The sequence below is a fragment of the Camellia sinensis genome, chromosome 4, assembly GCF_055761805.1.
Source record: "Camellia sinensis isolate YWXY chromosome 4, ASM5576180v1, whole genome shotgun sequence".
In the NCBI taxonomy this organism is placed as follows: Eukaryota; Viridiplantae; Streptophyta; class Magnoliopsida; order Ericales; family Theaceae; genus Camellia; species Camellia sinensis.
In genome coordinates this window covers 36,436,032-36,456,190 of record NC_138964.1, presented here as the reverse complement: position 1 = coordinate 36,456,190, position 20,159 = coordinate 36,436,032, and the positions used below count along the sequence as shown (strand labels likewise).

Here is a 20,159-nt window from a genome sequence, read left to right as displayed (position 1 = left end):
TCTATGTAGAATTTTTTGACTTTTCGTATTTTTGTATTTTCTTTTTTCTCTTTTTGGTTTTTCTATTTCTGTTGTAAGAGGATATCTTATCCTCTTTTTTCTTGGCCTTGAGCCTTAATAAATCTTTGTTTGTTGCTGATTAGAAAAAAAAAAAAAATATCATGGATTTGAAAGTTAGGTAGGAATTTGACTGGACGTAGCCTCTTAACTATGCATCAAGTTTAGCTCATCTTTTTGGATTGTGGATGATGCTAGTGTGAAATGTATTTTGGTTATTTATATTTACTATAGCGGTATTTTAGTCTTTAGAGTTAATTAGTGTTTTGTTTTCTATTTAATCTTGTGTATACTATGTAATTAGGTTGAATGGATTAATATAATTCTCTCCCCCATATTTGCTAACATGATATCAAGGCAAGGTTGTCGGAAATCTTTCTTTGATGGGAATCTTTGTAATCTTCGCATTCTTCACAATCAATCGCATTGTTCTCCTTCACAATTTGCAAAGTTGTCATGGCAATCCGAACCCCTTTGTTAGATCACAATTGGTTGCAACCATGGCTTCAGAGCCCAACCTGACTCATTGCACGACTTAGCTTCTACAAACCAAACAACATTAAGTGTGACAGTGATATTCCATGAGCACACAAAACACACAGATAAACAAGAAGGAATTGGGAGAGAATTGTTCTCATTTTTTTATATTCAGAATGATAAACAAGTACACTATTTATAGTCTATATAAGGCACTAAATTAGGAACTAAATAATTAAATATCTATTATACAACTAGTTATCATACAACTAATTTTTCTTATTTACAAAGTTGACATACAACTAGGCAATCCCTAGAGATCAACAATAAATCTCATCTGAATATTCTCTTTTCCAACACTCCCCCTTAAGCTGGTTTGAAGATATCTTCCATAGCTAGCTTGCCCGTCAATTTGTCAAATTGTTTTCTGGATAGTCCCTTTGTAAGAACATTTGCAATTTGTTCATCAATTGTATATAGGTTATGCAAATCTGCCCATTGTCTATTTTCTTCTTGTTGAAGTGCTTGTCTACCTCAACATGCTTGGTTCTATCATGAAGAACACGGTTATGTGCTATTGAGATTGCTGCTTTTTTATCACAGTATGCCTTTATTGGAGAGGGACTTGAGACCTTAAGTTCATCTAAAACTCTCTTAATCCATAACACCTCACAAATTCCGTAGGCAACTGATCTAAATTCGGCTTCATCACTGCTTCTTGCCACCACATTTTGCTTTTTACTAAGACAAGTAACAAGGTTTCCTCCAACAAAAGTACAGTAGCCAGAGGTTGACCTTCTGTCGGTTATACTCCCTACCCAATCTGCATGTGCGTATACTTCAATTTGTAGGTGACCATGTTTTTCAAATAGTAGGCCCTTCCTTGGTGATCCCTTTAAGTACCTTAGGATTCTGTACACTGCTTCGAAGTGTGTTGGACCTGGTGAGTGCATAAATTGACTTACCATGCTCACTAGAAAAGCTATATATGGGCGAGTATGTAATAGATAAGTCAGTCTACCAACCAGCCTCTGAAATTGTTCCCTGTTCTTCACATCTTTGGGTTTAGTAGATTGGAGTTTCAAATTAGGTTCAATTGGTGTCTCTGCTGCCTTGCAACAGAGTAGACCTGTCTCTTCAAGAAGATCCAACACATATTTTCGTTAAGACATGAAGATTTCCAATTTAGATCTGGCAAACTCCATTCCAAGAAAATATTTTAAGACTCCCAAGTCCTTGATCTCAAAGTCATCAGTAAGGACTCTCTTGAGTCTTTTGAGCTCAACATGAGCATCACCTATTAATACTATATCATCAACATAAACAATTAAAATAGTAATCTTTCCTTCTGTTGAGTGCCTATAGAGCGTAGTGTGATCTGCTTGACTTTGTGTATATCCGTGGGCCTTTACTGCTTTCCCAGGCTTTACCAAATCTCTCAATCCATGCCCTGGGAAATTGTTTTAGGTCATACAAGAATTTTCTTAGTCTACAGTCTTTCCCTTCACCAAGATGTTCTTCAAACCTCAGCGGTAGACTCATAAAGGCTTCTTCTTGTCAAGACTAATGACTAAGGATAGTGAAACACAGATTGAATTAATCTCTGCGACTAAAGCAAAAGTCTCCTAGTAATCAATTCTGTATGTTTGTGTAAAACATTTTGCCACTAAACGCGCCTTGTACCTTTGTATACTTCCATCACCTCTACACTTTACCCGTAAACACCCATTTGCATCCTACTATTTTCTTGCCCCTCGATAAGTTAACAATTTCCCAAGTCCCATTATTTTTTAGAGCGTTCATGTCTTCCAAAACTGCTAATTTCCAATCCGGATTATCCATGGCTTCTTGAATGGTTCTCGGGATAAACAAGTGGGAGATTTTTGAGGTAAAAACTTTATGAGACTTTAGAAAGCTTATGGTAAGGCACATATTTACCAATAAGATGTTCTGTACAGGTTCAAACTCCCTTTCTAAGTGCTATAGGTACATCAAGATCGGAAGTAGGAGTGGAATGTGACAAAGAAGGATTAGAGTTACCTTGAGTAATAGATTAGATCATCGCTTGGAGATAGTGATCTATTTTGTGTTAGAGTTGTAGGCAAGTCTTTACTTGTTTGATGAGTGCCCCTTCGAGTGTAAGCACGAAGCTCTGAGGTAGGATTTGATGAGATCTTGTCTTAGTATTTCTTCCCCTGTTTGTGAGTCATCTAAGTTTGGCAATGGTAGGCTAGTATTTCCCTTGTTTTCATTATTGTGACTACCAATTTCCTAACTACTAAATGTGGAAGGATAAAGCATAGGTACGGGAAAGAAGGTAGTAGGCAGAGGAACATCTATTTCCCAAAACTGAGCCTCATTATTTTCTATCTCTCCTTGAACACAGTTTTGACCAAAGTAAGGTTGACTTTCCACAAATGAGACATCCATACTCACAAAAGTTGTTTTGTTTTAGGATTATAACATTTATATCCCCTTTTATTTGGGGCATAACCGATGAACACACATTTTTCTGCCCCAGGATCAAGTTTGGATCAAAGCCTACTAGGTATGTGAACACAGTGCACCCAAAAATTTTCACGGGTATGTCAAAGAAAAGTTGACATTTAAGGAAGAAAATTTTGAAACATTCAAGGGTGTAATATATTTTAGGGTAAATTACAAATACACCCCTTGAAATTTACTTAAATTATAATTTACCCTATGTGGTTTTAGAAATTACATTATGCTCCCTAAAGTTTTTAATTTCATAACAAATAGGTCTTTTATTAATAAATCATCAAGTTAATTAATAGTTTTTAATAATTAAAATTTTATTTCAATTAATAATTCAAATAATTTTATTATTGTACAGGCGAACAGTTAGAAATTTCACTCTTTCAATTAATTCTATTAGATAAAAAATTCTGACAGGGAGGTATTTGTAATTTTCCAAACCATAAGGGGCAATTCATATTTTAAGCAAATCTCAGGAGGTGTATTTGTAATTTACCCTATATTTTAAAATACAAGTAGGCATTCTATTGATCAAATAAGATGTTGTCAAAATTGCATCTCCCCATAGATATTTTGGAACATGCATTGAGAATATAATGGCACGTACAACTTCAAGTAAATGTCTATTTTTTCTCTCGGTAATATCATTTTGTTGAGGAGTATCACTACAAGTAGATTGATGTTGAATCCCTTTTTCTTTTAAAAAATTTCCCAAAACTTGATTGAAATACTCAATTCCGTTATTGGAATTAAGAATATTTATTTTTGTTTGAAATTGGTTTTCAACTATATTGGAAAAATTTTTAAACAAATTTTCGACTTCAGATTTATCATTCATCAAATATATTCAACATAACTGAGTGTGATCATCTATGAAAGTTAACCAACCATTTTTTCCCAGAAGATGTGGTAATTTTCGAAGGACCCCAAACTTCACTATGAATCAAGTAAAATGGTTTTGAGGCACAATATGGTTTTGAACTGTAAGTAGTGCGATGGGTCTTTGATAAATGACAACTTTCACAGTGAAAAGATGAACAATTCACATTTTAAACTAGAACATGGAATAGATTTTTCAAATAAAAAAAACAAGGGTGTCCTAGTCTAAGATGCCAAAGCATTATTTGCTCACGGATAGAGAGAGAACTAATACTAGTACAAAAAGCTTGAGCTTGTATATTACGGAGGGAGTTGTCATCAAAATAGTAGAGACCATCCATCATTCCAGCTCTGCCAATCATTATCCTTGAGCTCAGATCTTGAAAATCACAGTGGGAATCATAAAAGATAACATGACAATTGGAATCTTTAGAGAGTTGACTCACAGATAAGAGATTACAGGCAAGATTAGGGACATGAAGGACAAATTTTAGGGTGATTTTGTTAGAAAACTTGATAAAACCTTTTCCTACAATAGATGAAAGATTTCCCTTTGCAATTCTGACTTTTTTTATGACCAGAACGAGGGGAATAAGAATGAAATACATGAGAGAGATTTGTCATTTGATCCTATGCATCTGAATAAATGATCCAAGGTGTAGGACTAGAATGACAAGAGAAAGCACTAGAGTTGCTACCTATTTGAGCCAGAGAAAACACTAGGAATACTAGAGTTTGGATTGGATTTTAGTAGCTTCAGATGATGAACCGTTTGCCCTTTACTGAAGGCACCAACATAAGCCTCATTTGCACGAGCAAGTCGGTCTCCAGGCTTGTTGCACTTCCAGTTGGCAGGTTTGCTATGAATCTTCTAGCATGTCTCTCGTGTATGGTGGGGTTTGTTGCAGACATCACACCAAATCCGAGGCTTGTCCTTGGCTCTGTGATGGCTATTGGAAGTTCGGCTCACATTTGCATCAACAGCAACTAGGGCAGAATTTTCAATTGGTGCCCCAACCCCCCTTTGTCTGAGCATAACACGATGACTTTCCTTCCTCTGACCCTTAGCAAATATCTCTCCAAGTGAAAGAAGAGGACCACGACTAATGATCCGTCCCCTTCATCAAATTCTAAGTTCAGGCCAACTAAAAATTTGTAGATGCAATCGTTTTCCACTGTCTTGTGGTGATTGCAATAAGCTGGAGATTTCCATTCATAATCATTGAAAATATCCAGATCTTTTTTTTTTTTTTTTGTGATAAGTATTGAAAATATCCAGATCTTGCCACAACTTTGTCAAAGTATTGAAGTATTTGGTGATGTCATCTCCCTTTTGTCAAATTTCTCCAAGTTGTAGTTGTAGTTCGTACACTCAGGATTGATTGCCAAGGTCAAAATACATTTGGTGAATATTAGCCCAAAATTTTTTGGCAATTGGATAGCACATATAGTTAGAGGTGATGTCTTCATCCATGGAATTAACAAGCCAAACCATAACCACGGAGTTTTCTGCATCCCAAGTGGCATGAGTTATATCCTTCAAATCAGATGCTTTTGCATCACCAATCAGGTACCCAATCTTTCCTCACCCTCGAATATACATATGCATTGATTGAGACCAGCGCAGAAAATTGTCTCCATTAAGGCATATAGTGGTTAGCTGAACAAAGTGCGAGTCAGAATTGGGACAATGATTCTCAGTAGACTTGGATCTAGACATCATAAGAGGCGAAGGTTTCAATTACCACGAAGAAGTCCCAATAATTGTTTGTTTGTGAATATAGAAAAGAGTCAGAAATAAAGTTCCTGCTCTGATACCTAGTAAACAAGAAGGAATTGGGAGAGAGTTGTTCAATATATATATATTTTTATTCAGAATGATAAACAAGTACACTATTTATAGTCTATACAAGGCACTAAATCAGGCACTAAATAATCATACAGCTATTATACAACTAATTTTCCTTATTTATAGAGTTTACATACAGCTAGGCAATCCCTAGAGATCAGCAATAAATCTCAGTTGAATATTCTCCTTTCCAATAGACTGCCATTTTGTTCATCATCATTTTCAACAGGGTTCATTTCTTGTCTTGTCTTCTCTTTGCAGATTGTGGACTTCTTTACCAAAACTCACACTTCTACTTGGTTTTAGTTCTTACTTGGCAAAATCTTGAGGCTTATCGTCTTTTGTTATTTTATATATACCGTAAGGGTATTTTAGTCTTCATATATTATGTTTGGTCTTATTAATTTGTATTGTTGAGAATTTATTGATTATGTTTTTTTTTGTTTTGTTTATTTATTAATTTTTTTATTTTTATTTTTATTATTATAAGCTTGTTACCTAATTTCATGAAATCTGTAATATATTATCCCACCCTCTTTGGTTTGCATTAAGTTCAACCCTATGATGGAAATTTTTACTTATATTATGGCTTTGTGATGTTCTTGACAAACTTATGTGAGCAGGTAGTGAGTGCAATTCTTCGAAACTGACTTTTGATGGGGTAGACCTGATGGGTGAGAGGCTAGCTAGAGAGGTACTTTGGTATTAGCATTTTGGTTGTCATGGTCCTGGGCATGCATTGGCTATTGAAATTCACTACTTAAACATGCCTAGGATTTTATTTTAGAATAGTTAATTTGATAAACACCATAAAATATCTATCTGAAGAGTAACTACTTTTTGCCGCAGGTGTTAGATGTTGTTGAACATTGGCCTGAGGTGCACAAGATCTCCTTTGTTGCGCACTCTCTGGGTGGCCTTGTTGCTAGGTATGCTATTGGGAGGCTGTATGACCTTTCTCCTAAAATGGAAACCTTGGGTCTTTCTGCTAAGGGCTCAAATGGAGAGCATTTAAATGATTCAACACAATACCTTGAGCAACAGTTTGAAGCTAGAGTTGCTGGATTGGAACCCATGAATTTTATAACATTTGCAACCCCACATCTTGGTTCAAGGGGACATAAACAGGTGATCATAACGCTTATATATGCTTTTCTTCAATTTGAGCGTTGTATTAGTTTTATCATTTTTTAATAATCTCAAAGGTGTTTATGTTGCCTGTTATGTGTCTCTGTGTCTGTTTCTTTTTTGACTTTTTCTTAAATTTTAGTATTTTAGATTTAGAATGTGATCCTTTAGGCCCCGTTTGTTTTGGGGTTAAATAGATGGAAGGGGATTAGGATGGAGGTGGGGTTATTTAGTGTTGTGTTTGTTTGTAGAGTTGGGGAGGGAATTAGGATGGAGAAGGTGATATAGATGGAGGTTGGAAGGGGGATTGAGATGGAGGAGGTGGAGATGGTATTAGAAAAATAGTGAGGGGATTAGAATTTTTTTTATTTTTTTTATATTGGGAATTTTTGTTTTAATATTAATGTTTAATTTTTTATATTTTTTTATTTGTTTTATTATTTTATATAAAAATAATTTAACAATTCCTACACTAACAACTATCATCAAAACAAATACAATTTTACTTAATCCTCTCACTATCATTCCCCTCCATTCTACATCTGAAAACAAACGGGGCCTTAGTGTACTTGATCATATAATAATCATAGTGATGATTCTTAAAAATTACAAACATCGAGGGAAAAGATAGATTGGTAGACCTTTGAATAACTAGGTCACTTGGATGGATTATTACTAGTTGCATCAAACTTGATGCTCCTCTAGAAAGTTGTCATTTCTATTTATGCTTACAACTCATGTTATGCTCATTCAAATTTTTTTATCATTTTGTATTATATAAGCATTACTTCGTCATCCTTTTTCTTACATTTTTTTCTTTCTTTTTGCTTCCTCAGCTCCCCTTTCTCTGTGGTCTTCCATTTCTGGAGAGAAGAGCCCCTCAAACTGCACACTGGGTTGCTGGGAGGTCTGGGAAGCATCTTTTCCTCACTGACAATGATGACGGGAAGCCTCCCCTTCTCCTTAGGATGGTTAATGACTCTGATGACCTTAAATTCATGTTAGTAATGGTTTATTTCCAACAGTTCACTCACTAATTCAGAAATTGAATGCTTGTTATTACTTGTCTACTGATGGCATGATTTCTAACCTGTATAGGTCAGCTTTACGCTCTTTTAAGCGTCGTGTAGCATATGCAAATGCTAATTATGATTGTATCCTTTTCTAACTTCAAGTTAGCTATTGAGTTTGATTTCTTATGTACACACAAAATCTTTTCTTTTGCCGATATTTTAATTTAGTGTTTCATCTTCACTGATCTATAAGATGTGGTTGGATGGAGAACATCATCAATCCGGCGTCAACATGAACTTCCGAAGGTTGGTTTTGTTTTCTGTCTATTGCACTTCTTTGGTTATATGATGTTTTGGATTGTTCTGTATCTCTTATAAAACCAAATGCATTCCTTGATATTTATATCTTTCTTCTTTTGTAGTCCAATGTCCTGGTAAAGGACAAGAAGTACCCACATATTGTGTATGTTGAACGAGAAACTACGGAAAACATCCATAGTGAAGCATCTTCCATGGCTGGAAAGCTAACAATTGATTTGGAAGGTTTGTGAAACTTCTTTTTTAACAACATCAACTATCTTCAAGTGTATAAATTTTTGCAGTGTTCATAATTGTTGGCATAGTGCAGAGAGAGAAAAAAATGCAATCAGTGAAGAGAGTGAAGTATATCCCTTGTCCTTGGAAATTTATTCTCCAACTCTTTTACCTTTGATTTGATTTAGGTACAATTTGGAATCAAATTTGGGAGGATATTTCCTCACCTTTTTCCAAAGAGTTCAATTTTATATCTCTCGTATAGTTTCTTGTTCCTTCTCAAGTTCCTACTGGAAGCCTAACAACTGATGCAAATCCTAATTGGAAACCTGCCAATATTCTTTGCTATAGTTATGGGGCTGACAGGTCTTGATACTTGTTTAGATTATAGTTATGGAATTGACATGTTTAGGTTTGTTGTCTTTCTATCACATATTGGTAAAGTAAATTATATTGAAGAAGCTATAAGTCTCTGGGGAATATTGTATATTCAATTGTTTTACAATTACATCAAAACCTTAGTTTATATAACCCTAATGCCTAAACTAAAAAGGAAATACAAGATTTACATAATCACAACCATACCTAATATATACACAATCAGAAGTATATCAAATCTATAATATATACGATATATTCTCACACCCCTGCTCAAATTCAAGGTGTTTTAGCCGAAAACACGGAGAGTTTGTCAAGAAGAAACCGAAAACGAGCAGTAGTGTGAGTCTTGCTGAAGAAGTTAGCAAGTTGTAGCGCCGAAGAGACAAAATGAAGTGAGATAGAGCCAGACTATATGTGCTAACGGATGAAGTGACAATCAATCTCAATGTGTTTCGTTCGTTCATAGAAAACAGTGTTATGGGCAATCTGAAAAGCACTTCGGTTGTCACAATAGAGAGGTTGGAGAGGACTGAGGAACGCCCAAGTCAGAGAGGAGACAACGAAGCCAGACAACCTCAGCAGTAGCGTGAGCCATAGCACGATACTCAGTTTCGGCAGTAGAACGAGCGACAACAGTTTGTTTTTTGCTTTTCCAAGAAATCAAGGAATCACCAAGAAACATACAGAAACTAGAAGTGGACTTACGATCAGTAACATTACTAGCCCAATCAGCATCATCATATCTACCAAATCCAAGGAAGAAGTAGAAAACAACAAGAAGCCTTGGAAGATAGTACTGTGGAGATAGCGAAGAATCTAAACCAAAATAGCCCAATGCGTAGAGCCAAGAAATCAAGGAATCACCAAGAAACATACAGAAACTAGAAGTGGACTTACGATCAGTAACATTACTAGCCCAATCAGCATCATCATAAGCTACAAAATCCAAGAAAGAAGTAGAAAACAACAAGAAGCCTTGGAAGATAGTACTGTGGAGATAGCGAAGAATCTAAACCAAAATAGCCCAATGCGTAGAGCGAGTAGTAGAAACGAACTGGCTAATCACATGAACAGCATTGGTAAGATCAAGGCGAGTAATTGTTAGATAGACTAAGCAGCTGATAAGCTCGCGATACAAAGTAGGATCATCCAGTGGGACACCATCAGTAGTGTTAAGCTTCACATTAAGCTTAATGAGGGTATCAAAAATCTTAGTGCCAGTAAGATTGGTACGGTGAATAACCTCATTGGCATACTTGGCTTGAGACAGAAAGTAGCTCTTGGGAGAAGAGGCTACCTCAATACCAAAAAATTGCCGCAATGGTCCCAGATCCTTCATTTCGAAAGTATGGAAGAGATGCTGCTTGACTTCAGAGATAGCAGAAGTGTCAGAGCCAGTAATAATCATATCATCCACATACAGTAATAAGACAACAAAACTAGCAGAGGTGTGGAGGAGAAACAAGGCAGAGTCTTGGTCACACGGATGAAACCCAAGCTGTTAAAATGTACCAAAACCTACCACTACACCTACTCCACCTACTACTTCACCTACTCCACCTACTACTTCACCTACTACATACCTACCTCCTCTAATCTTCTATATATAGGACTCATTGTAAACACATAAAATTATCAATCAATAATACATCAATTTTAACATGGTATCAGAGCTATAAGATTTAGGCCTATATTTCTTTCTCACCGGCGGGCAGTCGGCCGGCAACCTTGCCTTCACTGCCCGCTGGAGTTTTCTACACATACCTTTCCATCTCGTCCACTTCCTCATCTGTGAGCTTCTCACCAAGATTTGTCATAAACATGGCGGAGCTCAGCAGCAGAAATGAAGCCATTCTGGTCCTTGTCAAAAACCCGGAAAGCTTCCTTACGCTCCTCCTCAGAGTCAGTATCCTTCATCTTCCGGGCCATCAGGTTGAGGAACTCTGGGAAATCAATTGTCCCATTTCCATCAGCATCAACCTCATTGATCATGTCCTGAAGCTCAGCTTCTTTTGGGTTCTGTCCCAAAGACCGCATCACAGTGCCAAGCTCCTTGGTGGTAATACATCGCCATCGCCGTCGCAGCCCACGCACTCCTCCCGCCCTCCGTCTCCGTCGATGACGTCGCCGGGTGGATGTCGAAGGCGGCGGCGTTCGTGCTCTCGAACGTCGACGATCTGATGACTTGGGCTCGTCGCGGCTCCATCTGGCCCCTGACCTTCGGTCTCGCTTGCTGATTTGCTGTTGTTTGCACTTCCCTGGGTACTCTTTCTCCCTGGTTGCCGTTTTCCATGAGATTAGAGATATCGGTCCTCCTCATCTTCTTCATCGGTGTTGCAGTTTCTGATATTCCCGTTGTATTCCACCCATTGCGACAGATAACCCTTTTGTTGTTCGTGAGCATCACCCGTTTTCCATTCTCTTCTTATTATTTTTTTCTATTCCACCGAAACAAAACAAACACCCAGACACCAACTTTTGTCCCCCTCTTTTCATTTCTTTATTTTTTTTTTCTTTTACTCACCCATGTGACCCACGATGTTCCCACCTATACTTTTTCTTTTCATTACACTCTTGTTCCCCACTTTCTTTATTATATATATATATATCTTTTTTATTATATTATATTTAAAAAAAAAAATAAAAAATCATCTCTCCTCCGTTTGATTTCCAACTCCATTATTTTTATTTATTTTCTCCAAACCCATCTTTCATTTTTGATTTCAAATATATTTTTATTATTTTTTCTTTATTTTTCTTTCACATTATTTTTACTCTTTTTTCCAATTCCATTCTAAACTATTCTCCACCCAAAACAACATCTTTCACATATCCACTTTTATTTTATTCTATCATCAACATACCCATCTTTCTTTTCCCCACTAAAATATATTATATGTTAGAATTTACTTCCACCTACCACCTCCACTACCACACACTCCACCTACCACCTCCATTTCACTCCTACACCTACTACCACATTTTCTTCTATATATAGGAATTGTAAATATAGCAACAGATCAATTAATCAACATCAATAATAACAATCAATAATACAGTAATTTTAACATGGTATCAGAGCAGGTTTAGAACCTGATATTTTCGCTTCCCCGGCGGGCGGCAACCTCACCTTAGCTGCCCGCCGGATTTCAACCTATTCCACTTATTTTCTACACATACCTGCCATCACTAGCTATTACAAAGTCCCTCTCTGATTGACTTATTTTCTACACAGCAACTCGGTCCACTCGTCTCCACCACTCGGTCCGGTTCAATGTCCGCCGACTCGGTGTCCTCCGCTTCTCTCCTCCGCTGGAGCATCCCCTCTCCCCTCCGCCGCTCCTTCTGGCTTGCTGAAGCCGCTCTTGCAGCGCCGCCGCCGTGGCCTCCTGCTCCCTCGCCCGAGCCTGTCCTGCCTGCGCCTCCGCGCTCAGCTGCGCCGCCCTCGCAGATAGCTCGGCGTTGCGCCGCGCCGCCTTCTCCACCTTCGCCCGCCCGAGCACGCCGCCGCCGAAGTCGCCCTCCACTGCTCTGCGTCAATCAGACCACTCTCGCTCTCTCTCTCTCGGTTTGGGGGGGAGAGAGGTTAGGGAGAGAAAGGCCTCTTTTTTTTGATCATAACAAGCACTTCATTAGGGGATTAGCAAGTGATCATGTCCAAAGAGACTCTCTTTAGAGGCTCTTGGATTACATTGCTAGAAGAAGCAAAGTTGAGGTACTGTGGGTGGCTATTGAAGTTATTATTGCTGGATAACAGGTCATTATTGGTTAAAAGGAGTGATTTCTCATCTGGGTCTATCTGTGTCATCGTCATCGGTAAAGTAGGCTCCTGCTGCATCTGGATGCAAAGTATCTCAGTTTTTGAAGCTAAATAAAAAAAAAAAAAAACAAATAATAATAAAAATAAAATAAAATAAAATAAAATAAAATAAAAATCAAACAAATACACACTGATACACCATGCACCCCGCACATGGGAGACACGGTTTCTCTCAGACCCCCACCACTCACCTTTTTCGAATCTCTCTCTCTCTCTCCTATCATACACAGAAGGAGCTGACAGACAACATTTTTTTTTTGGGGCTACTTTCACACCCACCGTTCCACATGCCCTTTCTGATGCATTTTTTTTTATCATGACACTTTTTTTTATCCACCACTCCTTCTCTCTCTCTGGTCCCTTTTTCTCTCCCCCATGCTCCCTTTAATCATTTCTATCCTTTTTCTTAATTTATTTATTATTTTTTTTTATTAAAAAAAAAAAAAAAAAAAAAAAAAAAACAAATCATAAGAGGAAGAAGCCGAACTGCACACCAACTTATTTTATTCATGTCGGGGCTCACCCCGATCACCATTTTACACCACAAACCAAAAAAAAAAAAAAAAAAAAAAAAAACAAACAAACCAACATAAATCGGACCAGTGGGATTTTTCTTCTCTACTCTGCCGTTCTCTTCTTCTTGCCTCCGTCCTGAGCAGCCCTTGCCGGTGTTGCCTCCGTGTTTCCCACTCCACTGGGCACGATCACTACTCCCTGCTCCTCCACTGCAGCATATGGCGGCCCTCCAAATCGGAACATCACGGTGGCCTTCCGCTTCAGTTCCTTATTTTCTGCTTTCAGCACACTTATCTCTGCTCGCGCATCCTTATACATGCGTTGGAGCAGAGCCAGTTGGGCGTTTAAATGCTGTACCTCATTTGTCCTACTCTGCAGCCGGTGCGACAAGTTTGTGACCGCCGTCATGGTCTCCACACATGACTTCAGTGTATATTGATTGGCTTCAATATCTGTTTGCCCTGCCATTTTTTGCTCCACAGACAGCATCGGGAAGTTCAACGGAGCAAAACCAGCGGTGTTTGGTTGAGGTTCACTGGCCACCGCACCAGTTATCTCTCTTGTTGACTCGTTCAGGTCGGGAAAGAGAGTGAGCAGACTCCGGGAAGACGAGGCCATTTTTTCTGGGCAACAGAGTGTTACAGAATATCTCTCTCAGCAAAGGAAGAGTTTTTCAGGGGATTTTCAGAAGTTTTTTCTCTGCCTCAGCCTCAGCATCAACCTTGGTTAAATTGCCAAGGCAGCCACGCGCATCGCGCGCCTCTTGCCACCAGCCGACAAACGGGCGCGCAAGCCAAGGCGCCCACGTGCCTCGCCATCATGTCCGGCACACCTTTTGATGAATTGGGCACGCCTTTTGATGGCACGCCTTTTGACAAATTGGGCACACCTTTTGAGGGTACAACTTTTACAACGGTCCGACATGACCCCATAAACTGTCCCGACATTTGATTCCGGTTAGCCTTTTACAACGGTCCGACATGACCCTATAAACTGTCCCGACATTTGATTCCGGTTAGCATTTTCAACGGTCCGACATGACCCCATAAACTGTCCCGACATTTGATTCCGGTTAGCCTTCACCAACGGTCCGACAAGACCCCATAAACTGTCCCGACATTTGATTCCGGTTAGCATACAATGTCCTCTACCACGTTATGACACCATCATACAGTGTCCTCTACACTGTTATGACACCACCATACAGTGTTCTCTACAACGTTATGACACCACCATCCAGTGTCCTCTACAACGTTATGGCACCACCTTTCAGTGTCTTCACCAACGGTCTGACACGACCATACAGTGTCTCCTATTTTTATTTTTATTTTTATGTATTTTCTTGTTTTGTTCCTCTCTCCAAACTCAAGTTGGTTAGTTTCTATCCTCCTTGAGTTTGCGGGGGGCTGTTAGAATTTACTTCCACCTACCACCTCCACTACCACACACTCCACCTACCACCTCCATTTCACTCCTACACCTACTACCACATTTTCTTCTATATATAGGAATTGTAAATATAGCAACAGATCAATTAATCAACATCAATAATAACAATCAATAATACAGTAATTTTAACATTATACTAGCCTTCATTGATTCCACTGGATTCCAACACTTCATTTTATATATTATTATTCTTATTATTTTCAAAAAAAAAAAAAAAAAAAAAAAAAAAAAATACCAAATTTCATTCCAGTTGATTTTTCTGCATTACCACACCTACCATTCGAGTTTGCAAAACACACTCACTTTATTCATATCAGGGATCAACCCCGATCACAATTTTACACCACAAAAAAAAAAAAAAAAAAAAAAAAAAAAAAAAAAAAACACACACAAACCAAAACAAAATAACCACATCCACAAGCGGGCTTTTTCTTCTCTACTCTGCCGCCGGTCTCTTCTTCTTGCCTCCGTCCTGGGCGGCCCTTGACAGTGTTGCCTCCGTGTTTCCCACTCCACTGGGCACGATCACTCCACCCTGCTCCTCCACTACAGCATATGGCGGATCTCCAAATCGGAACATAACGGTGGCCTTCCGCTTCAACTCCTTATTTTCCGCCTTTAGCACACTTATCTCTGCTCGCGCATCCTTATACATGCGCTGGAGCAGAGCCAGTTGGGCGTTTAACTGCTGCACCTCATTTGTCCTACTCTACAGCCGGTGCGACAAATTTGTGATCGCCGTCATGGTCTTCACACATGACTTCAAAGTATACTGATTGGCCTCAATGTCAGTTTGCACCGCCATTTTTTGCTCCACCGACCGCATCGGAAAGTTCAACGGAGCAAAACCAGAGGCGCTTGGTTGAGGTTCACTGGCCACCGCACCAGTTATCTCTCTTGTTGACTCGTTGAGGTCGGGAAAGAGAGTGAGCAGACCACGGGACGAAGAGGCCATATTCTGGGTAGCTGAACGGGAAGACGAGGCCATGTTTTTAGGCTGCTAAGTGTTTCAGAGAAGCAGCGATTACCGATTGCTACTGTCAGACGGGGTTGGTTACAGAGTGTTTACAGAGTATTTCAGAATGCAAATGTTCGGCGGTTTCAGACTGGTTTGCACAGCCTCCGCCTCAACCTTGGTTAAATAGCCAAGGCAGACACGCGCATCGCGCGCCACTTGACGCCAGACGACAAAACGGGCGCGCAAGCCAATGTGGTGACGCGCCTCGCCTCGCCATCATGTCCGGCACATCTTTTTATGACTTGGGCTCGCCTTTTGATGGCACGCCTTTTGAAAGATTGGGCACACCTTTTGAGGGTGCGACTTTTTAAGGGTCCGACAAGACTCTGTAAACTGTCCCGACATTGATTCCGGTTAGCTCCTTCATGGGTCCGACAAGACTCTATAAACTGTCCCGACATTGGTTCCGGTTAGTTTCTACAAGGGTCCAGCAAGACTCCGTAAACTGTCACAACAACTGTCACAACATTGTCTGCTACAACGGTCCGACATGACCCCATAAACTGTCTCCTACATCGGTCCAACACGAGCCAGTGTCTTCTACATCGGTCTACCATAACCATACAGTCTTCTACAACGGTCTGACACGACCATACAGTGTCTCCTATCCATTTTTTATTTTTCAGATTATTTTCTTGTTTTGTTACTCTCTCCAAACTCAAGTTGGTTAGTTCCTATCCCCCTTGAGTTTGCGGGGGGCTGTTAAAATGTACCAAAACCTACCACTACACCTACTCCACCTACTACTCCACCTACTACATACCTACCTCCTCTAATCTTCTATATATAGGACTCATTGTAAACACATAAAATTATCAATCAATAATACATCAATTTTAACACTCAGTAATAGTGGTCTGAAAGCGATCATACTAAGCACGAAGAGATTGCTTCAAATCATACAGAGCACGCCAAAGATGACAAACAAGTCCAAAGGAATGATGAAGACCAGGGAGAGGACGCATTTAAACCTCCTCAGTGAGATGGCTATTAAGAAAAGCATTCTTAACATCCATCTGATAAACAGGCCAATGATGAACAGCAGCAACAGAGATCAAAGTACGAACAGTAGTCATCTTGGCAACAGGGGCAAAGGTCTGCTCATAATCAATACAGTACTCCTGTGAGAAACCTTTGGCAACCAGGCGAGTTTTGTATCACTCAAGAGAACCATCAGAGTGAGTCTTGACTTTGTAGACCTATTTGCAATTAATCAGATTCTTACCAACAGGCAAAGGTACTAACTCTCAAGTACTAGTTTCCTGTAAAGCAGACATCTTATCCTCCATAGCTCAAATCCAATAAGGATCCTGATTAGCCTCCTTGTAAGACTGAGGTTCGGAAAAAGAGTGAATAGTAGACAAAAACGTATAATATGAATGAGAAAAATATGTTTTAGCAAAAACAAGTTTGACTACCTGTTTACGAATGCGAAGGGAATACTTACGGTTAACAAGATCAGAGTCGTCAGAAGCAGGAGGATCAGCAGCAGAGTAGAGACAACTGGTGAAGGGAGAGCCTTGTGACGAGAATAAACTAACAATAGAGGAGAAGAAGAAGCAGGTGGAGGTAGAGACAAAGAGGATGGAACAGACTCATGGGGGATAGTGGAGAGGGATTTAGCAGGGGGGTGGTAGAAGGAGAAGAGGGAACAAGCTCTTGGAGAACAGTAAAGATATACTCATAAGAAGGGACCTCAAAAGGGAATGGATCAATGTGAAACAAATCCTCTTTAGAAACCGGAACAGTGATAGGAGGAAGCTGAAAGTAAGCTAGATGTTCTAGGAAGGCAACATGGCGGGAGACATAAAGTCGGCGGGAAACAGGATCGTAACAACGATAGCCCTTTTGAGTAAGACTGTAACCCAAAAAGACACACAGGACAAAACGGGCACTAAGTTTTGTCTTTTCTTTTCGGAAAAGAAGGATGAAGCACGCAAACCCAAAAACACGAAGGAGAGAGTAATTGGGAAGTTGGGAAAACGGAGCCTCATAAGGAGAACAGCCAGAGAATAGGAGGGTAGGCATACGAGTAGCTGTAAGAACTGTTTCCCCCCCTTCCCCCCAAAAGAGAGCTGGAACAGAGGCAGAAAGAATGAGAGATCTAGCTGTCTCGAGGAGATGACGGTGTTTATGCGCAACATGACTATTTTGGGCTGGTGTATCAATACAAAAAGTTTGGTGAATGGTACCCAAATTAGCCAGATACTCACAGAATTCAGTTTTAAAATACTCTCCACCTAAGTCAAATCGTATCAATTTAATGGTAGACCCAAACTGTGTAGTGATCATAGATTGGAATGTATGGTATATTTAGTAGAAGTAAGATTTATGAGTCATAAGATAAACCCAAGTATAGCGGGTGCAATCATCAACAAAAGATACATAGTAGGCGGAATCCCCTTTAGTGAGAACAAGAGAGGGTCCCCAGACATCAGTATGCACAAGAGAAATGGAGAAACAAAAATAGAAGTACTTTTAGTAAATGGTAAAGCTGACATTTTGGCAAGTTTACATCCTTGACATTCATCAATTTGACTAGGAGAAACTTTATCCAACAATTTGAACTGAGTAAAAGACCATAAGCGGTCAATAGACAAATGACTTAGGCGAGAATGCCATAAATAAAACTGACTCGACTAAGAATCTAACTGAAACGAGGAAAATGCAACTGGAGAGGTAGATAAAGGGAGATGTAAGCTTTCTACCACATAGAGATCTCCAACTCTACAACTAGTCTCAATCTGCTTCTTGGACACCCGATCTTGCACACAACAGACAAAAGAAGAAAAGACAACATCAAAGCCATAAGTATCAAGTTGACAAATAGTTAATAAACTGACAGATAGTTGAGGGACATAAAGAACAAAGGAAATAGTAACAACAGACATAGCAGAGGGTAAGATAGACCTAATAGACAGAACCAACATACCAGACCCATTAGCAGTATTAATAGTAATAAGAGCGGGTGGGAGAATATAGTTTTTAAGGAAAGGTGAGAAGTCATATGATGAGAGGCACCAGAATCAAAAAACCAGACGGAAGCAAGGATACTTGAAGACGATTCAAGCAAACTTGGAAGAAGAGAGGTAAGAGTGGAGGCAGATGGAGATGATTGAGACGTGGACAGGATATGCTAAAGTTGAGCAAGCTGAGCACTTAAGGAAGGCAAGTCAAGATCTGAAGTCAGAGCAGATGCAATATAAGCAATAGGAGGCCGGAATGTACTCGGAGCAGGATTGCAGACTGGGATGGAGCAGGTTGACATCTCTTCTTGGGACAATTGTATTTCCAATGACCCCTCTGGTGGCAGAAAGCATACTCATCTGGATCTAATGACCCCTTTTTGGGCTTTGCAATGGCCTGAAGTTGATGAGGAGAAGGGGCTGATAACAAAGGAGGCTTAGCAGGAGCCAAGAAGACAGAGGGAGGTAGAATCTGACTGGCCGTCTTAAGACGGGTTTCCTCGAAGAGGAGCTCACGAACAATAGCATCCATAGAGAGAAGAGGAGACTGATGAAGGATATCACTACGGATAGCCTCATATTGAGGGGAAAGAGCCATTAAGTACTGCACTAAATGACCCTGTTTCCAAAACTCAACATAAGTGTCTAGTACTTTGAGGCTAGGTGGTTCCCTGAGAGCCAACTAATCCCAGAGACCTGTTATCTCAATATAGAAATCCTGAATAGTCTGATCCTGCTGACGAGCACTCTTAAATGCTTAGCAAAGTTGGGTTGCTGATAAACACCCAGTAAATAATCCTATACCTCCTTGGCAGTACTATATTTGGAAAACATCATTCCAATATGGTCATCCATAGAATTATGAAATTAGGTCAGAACTTAGGCATTATCACAATCCCAAGTATCACAGGAAGTTAGATATCTTTCCGCTTTTGGGTCTAATAGACGAGGAACAGAACCAGAAATAGAAATATAACCCGATTTTTTCTGACCAAGAAGAAACTTTTTCATAACACTGGCCTAATAGGCATAATTGTCACCGGTGAGTTTGCACTTGATGGCTTGGTTTTTAGTGTCCGACATTATAATAAAACAAGGTTTATAGAATTAATGGGTCAAAATTATAATATTCAGAAGGTGTTGGGGTCAAACTGTAATAAACCTAAAGTAGGGTTTAAGTGTACTAACCCAAATCAACCGAAGAACCACGAGCAAAGAGAGACAGTTGGAGAAGACCAGAAGAAGTTATGAAGCACAAGGTGTCGCGACTCTAGAACCAGAGAGAGACACCTCTTATAGATGTAGAATAATGACAAAATCTGAGGATGCTGAGGCTAATCACGCTACCGTTTCAATAGCGATGAAGGACGTGAGTAGGGAAAGAGAAAGCGAGTATGATCGCGACTCCGAAGAGTGAGAAGGGTCACGACCACGGCTTGCGATTTCAAAGGGAGGTCGTCTGATGGCCACGAACCAGAGATTGAACCAAAATAGTTGATTCGAACTCAGATGAGGAGTAGGGTTTCGAATGCGGCTCTGATACCATGTAAGTTTCTGAAGAATATTGTATATTCAA

The 20,159-nt window shown here is 39.5% G+C and overlaps 1 protein-coding gene across 10 annotated transcripts in view; it reads left to right on the top strand.

Moving 5' to 3' along the window:
- Positions 1 to 20,159, top strand: part of LOC114256542 (alpha/beta-Hydrolases superfamily protein) — a 51,164-nt gene that overhangs the window by 3,834 nt on the left and 27,171 nt on the right. For all 10 annotated transcript variants that reach the window (XR_014366327.1, XR_014366325.1, XR_014366328.1 and 7 more), the window contains exons 3-8: positions 6,382 to 6,452; positions 6,608 to 6,886; positions 7,723 to 7,886; positions 7,985 to 8,040; positions 8,153 to 8,205; positions 8,322 to 8,442. Coding sequence is in view for 6 of the 10 variants with exons in the window: in XM_082924601.1 (XP_082780727.1) it covers positions 6,382 to 6,452; positions 6,608 to 6,886; positions 7,723 to 7,886; positions 7,985 to 8,040; positions 8,153 to 8,205; positions 8,322 to 8,442 (744 nt within the window). In the remaining 4 variants the exon portion in view is untranslated. The remainder of the gene's footprint in view (positions 1 to 6,381; positions 6,453 to 6,607; positions 6,887 to 7,722; positions 7,887 to 7,984; positions 8,041 to 8,152; positions 8,206 to 8,321; positions 8,443 to 20,159) is intronic.